The sequence below is a fragment of the Ipomoea triloba genome, chromosome 2 (genome assembly GCF_003576645.1).
Source record: "Ipomoea triloba cultivar NCNSP0323 chromosome 2, ASM357664v1".
Taxonomy (NCBI): domain Eukaryota; kingdom Viridiplantae; phylum Streptophyta; class Magnoliopsida; order Solanales; family Convolvulaceae; genus Ipomoea; species Ipomoea triloba.
This window is the reverse complement of record NC_044917.1, coordinates 2,942,012-2,950,266: the sequence shown is the minus strand read 5'-3', so window position 1 is coordinate 2,950,266 and position 8,255 is coordinate 2,942,012. Positions and strand designations below refer to the sequence as shown.

General features: G+C 37.5%; 2 protein-coding genes across 3 annotated transcripts; one reads left to right on the top strand and one right to left on the bottom strand.

Moving 5' to 3' along the window:
• The first annotated feature begins 240 nt into the window (after positions 1-240).
• LOC116010638 lies at positions 241-1,490 on the top strand. Its single transcript, XM_031250122.1, has 2 exons — positions 241-689; positions 810-1,490. The coding sequence occupies exons 1-2, from the start codon at positions 603-605 to the stop codon at positions 1,080-1,082; spliced, it is 360 nt and encodes a 119-aa protein (XP_031105982.1). The 5' UTR covers positions 241-602; the 3' UTR covers positions 1,083-1,490.
• A 1,723-nt stretch (positions 1,491-3,213) lies between these two features.
• On the bottom strand, positions 3,214-7,884 carry LOC116011060. 2 transcript variants are annotated; one of them, XM_031250571.1, is made up of 14 exons: positions 7,812-7,884; positions 6,681-6,800; positions 6,367-6,408; positions 6,192-6,287; positions 6,019-6,099; positions 5,671-5,789; positions 5,384-5,485; positions 5,175-5,291; positions 4,994-5,062; positions 4,837-4,903; positions 4,593-4,646; positions 4,364-4,477; positions 4,226-4,273; positions 3,214-3,962 (listed from the first exon to the last, which is right to left on the bottom strand). In XM_031250571.1, exons 1-14 carry the CDS (start codon positions 7,827-7,829, stop codon positions 3,843-3,845), a joined length of 1,167 nt encoding a protein of 388 aa, XP_031106431.1. In that variant the 5' UTR covers positions 7,830-7,884; the 3' UTR covers positions 3,214-3,842. The 2 variants fall into 2 exon arrangements, with proteins under 2 accessions (XP_031106431.1, XP_031106432.1); XM_031250572.1 differs by lacking the exon at positions 7,812-7,884 and having other exon boundaries at positions 6,192-6,276; positions 6,372-6,408; positions 6,681-6,887.
• Positions 7,885-8,255: the final 371 nt, after the last annotated feature.

Below are 8,255 nucleotides of genomic sequence, written 5' to 3'. Positions count from 1 at the left end.
AATCTATCCCTTTATAAATCTAGAGTGAATTTATGATTTTCATTATATATAATTCGACAAAATCATAAAACCTCCGAAAAATATTTAATGAAAGTATGAGTTGGAAATATAATTTGGTGGGAAAAAACAATAGTGTTTACGTAGACCACGTGTCGGAGTAGTTGATGACTTGATTCCAAGTTAAGTAGAGAACCAACCCATAATGTAATGAAGTCCACTCTCACAGTCTCACTCTCACTCACTGAGAGTTACTGTGGTGCCGTCCCCCACCCACTTTACATAATTTGGTTTCCCTTTCTTCTTCCCCTCCCCATTCTATAGTCTGCATTATTATTGCTACCATTAAAATAAGTTTTTTTATTTTCCGAAATCCAAATTCACCAAGTTGTTGACATTTGAATGCCATTAAAGCACAGCCCCCCACACACCCACTTTATATATCATTAGATTGGAATCACCAAGAAAAGAAATCAGCCTCCCACCATTTTCAAGATTTGTAGGCCTAAACCCCAAACACCCACTGTTTTCTCCACCACCACCACCGCCCAGAAAAAGGAAAGAGCAAAAAAAGGTAAAAAGCAAAGAAATTCAAAAGCACAAAAATGTCTCCTACTGCCACTAGTAGGGTTCTCTCCTCCCTTCTATTCCTCCTCCTGTTCATTACTTCCCATGGAATCATAGACTCTCAGGTGAGTATTCTGCCCTTCTGGGCTTCTGGGCACTATACCCTTTTTTTAAATTTTTCTCTAGATTTGATTTTCTTGGCATTTTCCCAGGCTTATATCCATTTTCTTGGTGTGGGTTTTTAGGCAAACACGTCGGCGGCGCCGGAAAATGAAGGGTGGGTCCCGCTTCTTGAGCCGGGGAAGGCGGAGAAGATGGCGGTGATGCTGAATGACACCCGGAGGAAGCTCGGAAGCTTCCAGATTTGCGCCCTCTGCACCTGCTGCGGCGGCGCCGGAAAAGGCTACTGCCTCCCAACTCCCTGCTGCTATGCCATCAATTGCAACATCCCAAACAGGCCCTTTGGCTTCTGCTCTTTCACCCCCAAGACCTGTAATTGCTTTGGATGCCATCTCTAGAAGCAGAAATACCCAAAAAAAAAAAAAGTACTGTATCTATCTTCTTTAATGCTCTCCCTATTTAATTAAGGAAAAAAAAGAGGAAAATTAATTTAGTTCCTAGTAAATCTGATTGTGTTGAGTGTGGGAAAGGAGTAGGAATATCTGTTCTAGATTATTTGTTTATTTCTTGTCTATAATTGTTTTGGGGACAGGACAGGACAGCTATTTCCAGTTCATTTTTTGCTGCTACTTAGTCCTTGTTTTAGTGTTAATTTATGTGGTTGTTTTAGTAGAACCAAGAACTAGGTTGTTTTGAGCTTTGAGTGTGAGATAAGAAAGCTTGTCTCTCATAATGAAAGCTTAGTGGGGTTAATTATATCATTATATTTCCTTTAAATTATATATTAGTGATTGATGTTACCACTATTTTCTTCTTCTTTTTTGAGAACAATGATGTTTGCCTTGTGAGGATGTTTTGCAGGTATACTTATTACAGGGATTAAGATAGAACATTATTTGTTTACAGGGATTAAGAATAGCATTATTTGTTAACAGAGATACTTAGTACAGGGATTAAGATAATATTATTTGGTTGAATGTTTGGATCATCAATTATTTGTTTACACTTGACTCTGACAGTGGGTAGGTGTGTGCATATGACTATAATGCCGGGGCCATATTTTATAATGAACAAATGATATTGCCACCCTGCTGCTATTTTAGCCTTTGCATTGTGTGTTTGTACCCCTTGGCCTTTTGTCTAGTGTTTTGACTAATTCTTGGATTGGATTTGGACTTTTTTGTGCCTTTCATATGCTCTTCAACGTTTATCTGGTTCTTCGTTGGGCTAGGTTGACTATAGTGAGAACTGAGATACCATACATAGATGGTTTTGCCTGCTTCCCTCGCGCAATGGAAGGGCTCGTGCCTTTCAAGATCCTCTTGCTTTTCTGCAACTAAATCGAGCCTAGGTCAATGCGGTGCATACGGTTTGTTCAGAGCTCTGTTTGGTCATAGTAGATGGATGGTAGATCTTTGAATCTTATAGTCTCTTGTGTCCGGAGGAATAGTTGAACTGGTTGACCAATTTAAAGAGAGTTAAGAGTTCTGTTTAAAGTCACAGAATGCACAGTTCAATTCCTATAGAATTAGCCTTGTGAGTACTTGTGCACAGCCGTTGAGGAACATACTGCGATTTATCTCCACCATGCCTCCAGAACAGGGGTAGGTGGGGCCTTCCGGACTAGGGTGCAATCCTTTCCGGAGACATGCACCAATGTGAGGTCTACAAGGTTGAGCTAGTTGACCAATTTAAAGAGAGTTAAGAATTCTGTTCAAGGTCACGGAGTACACAGTTCAATTCCTATAGAATTAGCCTTGTGAGTACCCGTGTACATGTAGGCCGTTGAGGAGCATTCTGCGATTTATCTCCACCGTGCCTCTAGAGCAGGGGTAGGTGGGGCCTTCCGGACTAGGGTGCAATCCCCTCCGGAGACTTGCACCAATGCGAGGTCTACAAGGTTTGGTGTGTATTTATGTTGAATAGGTGAGATGGTTATCTATGGAAATTGATTTGGTTGTCCTGATAAATAAGGCACAGCCCTACAGATCTCTTGCTGGTGCCCACCCTAGAATGGCAGATTAGAGAGGGAAGTAGGGGGGAAAGAACCTTCATTATCTTGACCACTGGCAATAAATAAATTAGATGAGACTTTATGGATGAAAATAATAGGGCTGTTATGGAGGGGTGGAAGTAGGTCAGGGCAATGAAGCCAAGCTACCATTATGTTACAACAATAATGTTGTGATGTTATACTGCTTTATTGACTTCATGAGTGGCAATTCATTGCATTGTGCAGTCCCTAACTACCTTTGAAGTCACAAAGGTCAATTCCTTAAAGTTTGTTTTTCACCACAAACTTGAGAGTCGTATCCACCTGTTCCTGTACTAGAACTTTGATATACTTTACAGCCTTAGAGGGCCCAGATTCGTTAAAGTGTTTGTACATTAAAATTCACAACCGGACAAATTCATACTACTCTCTTCAATAGGATTTGCGTCCACACATGGCAACTGAGCAAATTAACGACTAGCAAACCAAACTATTACTTTTATTTTGAATTAGGCAACCAATTAAGCTATAACTCGGAGACACAAAACTCAATTTTCATTACATAAATCCATGTTGTCTTGTTGGAACATAGACAAATGCTTCATTTAACAATCTACAAGTCAATGTTGTATCAACAAGATTGTGTTTATGATTCGCAATAGACAAATTATTTTGGGAGGGGGGGGGTACAAATCAGATCTCAAATTACAAATGTTGGGTGACCAGTGTTGGGGAATCTCTTTGACCTAATCTCATTTTCTTTGGGATGGCAATGTCCAAACAACCCATGTGCTCATAGAGGACAAGCCGGGAAGATGATGATGATGGAAGCTATTTAGTCATCTTCTCTCTTTATATCTTGTGAAATTTTTTTATTTTTTTTTTGGAAGATTATTCAAGAATTTGCACGTGACCAGTACAATGCAAAAAACCCTATAGAATGGCTTGTACAGCTACTCACAACAAATGCTTTCTCATTTTCTATTTTCCACAATAATTCATGCCAAAACCCCTACCTTTATACTAATCATCCTACTCCTAGGAAAAGGATTAAGAATCTTAAACATAAATAGCTTGCTAATACTCAATGCGATGCCTTTGAAATGCCTATTTTGCTCTTTACTTTATAAAATATATGATGTCTTTGAAATACCTATTTTGTTCTTTACTTCATGACAATCGATGTATCATTCGGATACTTATCTATCCAGCACTTATCCATCTCAGCAGCCTTTTTCCATCGCCTCTTGAACACCTTGTATTCATTATAAGACTGTCTTCTCACCTACAACATCATCTTACTTGTCAAAAGGATTGTTTAGCACTCTCCATTGGAGACAATATGGCATGTTTTATACTCTAGTTTCTCCATTTTGTTTCTCTAGTTGGAGAAATTGAATAATGTGTTTCGTATAAACTAAATATCTAAGTTGATAGTTAGATTGACTAGTTTTTTATGAACTCCCATCAATATGTGGAATATTGTCGATAGTTGAACTGTACATTTATGTTTATATATTATATATATGCTCAGAAAGAGAGACTTACTTCAACTCTGAAGTCAATTGAGTTGGATGTGGTGGTTGTTGTCGTAGCCTGCAATTGAAGAATACGATATAACACAAAATAAATATGTAGTCTTATTATCAGTTTAGACTTTTAGAATTTGCATAACTAGTGTCTGACCTCGTCTCCTGATGATTCTTTGACCTTTTTTCCTGACGGTTCTCCTAGAGTTGGAAATCCATAATGCACGATGTACTCCGCATCAACAACACCAATCTTGACAGTTCGATCTCCCTAAGAAACAAGGAACAAAAACACCTACTTATACACTGTCAATCTGTCAGCCATAACCACCTTTCTGGTTCTTAGCTAGGAGAAAACAAATTGAGGGTCATGAGTTATGAATCACCTGTGCACAGTGACCAAGTTGCATGTCCAATCCCCAAGCATGGATCAAATCATTCTGTTACACTCAAAAAAGGGGAGAAAATATAGTGATTCACAATGCACAGCTGCAGAAGTAATGGTCTGTCAGACTAGAAGCACATGGAACTACTCAAGTGTTTTCAATTCCGGGTGCATTTACTAAAAGGAGAAATTCTCGATTTTTTTCTTTAATGGTGAAATGGAACCATGGGAAATAAAGGGAGAACCTGGATCAAATACCATACACAGCGCCACGCCGCCTTTGAAAATACAGGAGCCATCACTTCAATAAACCTGCACAGATTGTTCTTTCTGAGTGAGAATTTGCAGCAGAAAAGAGTTCAACAAACTATACAGAGCTGTTTCTGCATATAAATTCTGTACCCAGTGCAAGGGGGAGCCATACTACTTCTGTTGCACACAATGCCCTTGTCCCCAAGCTTATAAGTCCTCCTGCAATGGTGATTAGCAAAAGAGCATTAAGTGTGAACACCATTGCAGCAGATTAAAGCTCTGGAACACCAATACAGAAAAATCTTCTCTGCGACAAAAACACAAACACTACCTGTGCACCTTTGATCTCCTTCCTCGCGCTGTAATCTGATGATGCACCTCTGATTTGCTAGGATCCAGTGCCGGCTGTGAAATCTCAAGCCCTTCATTTTTCACAATGGAGATATAACTAAACGGCACATACAAGATCCATCATCAGAAACCGCAAAAACTCAGCCAAAAAACGTCTTTAGAGAATATATGTATACAAAGCGAGCATACTTTTCGGGGTCGAAGTTTTCAACTCCAAGGTCTTCATCCCATATAAAAACATATTCGTATGCTGCAACTATATCTGGATGTAAGAACCTCTTTGAAAACCACCTGAATAATTGTGTAATAAGAACATAATATATATGTTAAAAATATTTGAAATTGTTGAACATAATACATATACATGCATAACTCAACTATCAATTTAAACTTTTAATTAAAGACAGAACACAATGATTTAACTATCAGTTTAGACTTTTAGTTAAAGTCAGAATGCATCAGTCAATTTGACGTACCATTTGGTTTGGTTGAGAGCTGAAATGTGTATCACAATATTGCTCCATTCAAAATCCTTCCATTCATCAACAATGCCATCATAATGGAAAAGCATTACTGTGAAATTATATGAAAGGAACTGCAATTCCATACAGAGAAAGCATCATAACTATGAACTATAAATAATGTCAAAAAAATGATAACAATAAGGTTATAAGTTTGACTCTCGCGATCTAATAACTTTCTTGGTTTGAATTTTTGCCGGCTTGGGTAACAAAGCAGGGTTACCCAATTCATATTCTTCCTCGGATAGTATCTAAATTTTTATTTTTATTTTTTAAATTGATTGATAAATTTGAAGCCTTCACCTTCTCCACCATCTTGTCCACTTTTTCTTTCTGCTTTATCCCAGCTGCAACTGCAAATAGGTTTGCGCCACGCTCTAATTTCTGTTTTGCCAATTAAAGAAGTTGCAATAATGAGATGTAGGGGTTTTGGTTGGCCTTTTTCACATTGGTGGAGAGAGATGAGATGATGGTACCTTTGGAGAACCCCAGAGCGGGCGCCTTTCCAGGTTAGAATCCTTGGCAACAATGCCTTCTGGCAATGACTCACTTCCAGGAGGTCTGCATTTATTCTAAACCAGATGTGACAATTTATCAAACACTACTTGGGCTACTCAACAGGACCCAAAACTTCTAGGGCGAACAACAAACCTCACATGAATCTACGTCCTCCCTTCTCCATCTGATAAGTTTCTGCACACAAACAACAATTCCAACCAAGTTACAAAAACACAACATTTCTGCACTACGTTCTCCGGCCAGATTGTTGATTTGGTAACCATAAAGGCTCCAAATTCAACTTCCGGTGAGAGTATCTTATTGACTTTCTTAGTTTGTTTGAGCCAGGATAACTTATACTGATTTACCTTATTTCACACAGGTCACAAAAATGGATTTATCTTGTGCACACCATTTACCATACTTAAAAAAAAAAAAAAAGGATAGAATGAAATGAAATTAAGCACCTCCTTACGAATTTGAATGAATGAACTCCCTGTGAAGAGCAGCAGAAAGAAGAGAGAAGCTGTAGGAAAAAGCAGGCATATAAACGACCTCCTCCTCTTCTGGTCTCTCACTATAGACGCCTGCAGGTTAATTACCAACTATTAACACAAGTATCGCATAAAAAAAAACATATTAAATCAAATTAAAATGAAAGAGTAAGACAGAAGCCAGAAATGTAATACGGAGTATTTTTCAGTTAAATTGTAATAATCTTTTTATATAAATTATGGCCCTGCTTTGTAAAACAGTTACGGCTTATTGCTCCATGACAATGAAATTCAAAAGGCTGCTTTGCTTTGCTTTTTGGATAAACTTTTTGATAAATTTATCTTGTATGTAATCAGTTATTATCTAATAACTAATTTATCAAACATCTTTCTATAATCAGTTAATGTTTTCAATTAGTAAAATCTACTAACTCAATTAGCTAACAACTATTTACCAAACGCCCATATATATATATATAAATGTATTGCCCGTCTTTATTCAAAATGAAATGGTGATGCCAAATGCAGAGATTCCCAGAATCGATGAAGACTACATCCATCAGAGGACACCTAATTTACCATTTACAATCAACTAATGTTATTAATTAGTCAAATTTACTAAATCAACCAACTAACAACTATTTACCAAACACCCACATATATATATATATATATATATAAATGTATTGCCCGTCTTTATTCAAAATGAAATGGTGATGCCAAATGCAGACATTCACCAGAATCTATGAAGACATCCATCAGAGGTTAATCCTAGAACAAATCAACGCCATTATTAATCAGCAAAGAAATTAAAACACCATTTAAGATCCTAAAACGGCGCTATACAAGCATATATATGATACATACATTACAGAAATTAACTAATCTACATGCAGTTAGTTAACAAATCAAGCCAAATCTCGTGTCTTGAAACCCAAGATTCGTACTTTAATTTCTGCATGGCCATTATATATTCTATAACAGAAAAAACATTAATAATCAGAAACCCAGGAAGGCAAGAACATTGCATGGATTCAACGAATATATTATACACCACGGCTGCTCGACATACGTAAGAGAGAGAGAGAGAAACAAAAGGCTTACAAAGATTGAGGATTTCATGTTCTGAAGATGATAATGCGCGAATACCAGCGTGCGTATTTTATCCTATGTCGAGAGAAGCTCTGATCTGGAGGAATGTTTTATTTATTTCTTTATATTTATTTATTTATTTATTTATTTTAGATTTATTTGTTTTTGGGTACAGTGGAGGTCATGAGAGGAAGAAGTCTGGCGCGAAGACTACGGCGACGACATTGAACGGTTTAAGTGCGTGGAAATTAAAGTGCGAGGCATCTTCCTGTCGCCTGCAACTCCCTTCTTTTCCGCCCCGGTTACTCTAACGTTAAATCCTCGTTTCATTCCTTAACGGATTATTAGTTTATTACACTAATTACTACGTAGTATAATAAATAAATCAAGTAAATTAAAACATAAACACGACAGTTTCGAGAAAAATTATGAGACATTCTGGAAAAAGATTGGATC

Excerpts from the sequence above, each read along its gene's own strand:
- LOC116011060 (XM_031250571.1), bottom strand. Across the intron at positions 5,486-5,670 it reads GCTCTCAACCAAACCAAATG|GTGGTTTTCAAAGAGGTTCT; the intron begins GTACGTCAAATT and ends ACAATTATTCAG. Across the intron at positions 3,963-4,225 it reads CAATTGACTTCAGAGTTGAA|GTGAGAAGACAGTCTTATAA; the intron begins GTAAGTCTCTCT and ends ATGATGTTGTAG.
- LOC116010638 (XM_031250122.1), top strand. The coding sequence starts at position 603 with ATGTCTCCTACTGCCACTAGTAGGGTTCTCTCCTCCCTTCTATTCCTC. Across the intron at positions 690-809 it reads ATGGAATCATAGACTCTCAG|GCAAACACGTCGGCGGCGCC; the intron begins GTGAGTATTCTG and ends GTGGGTTTTTAG.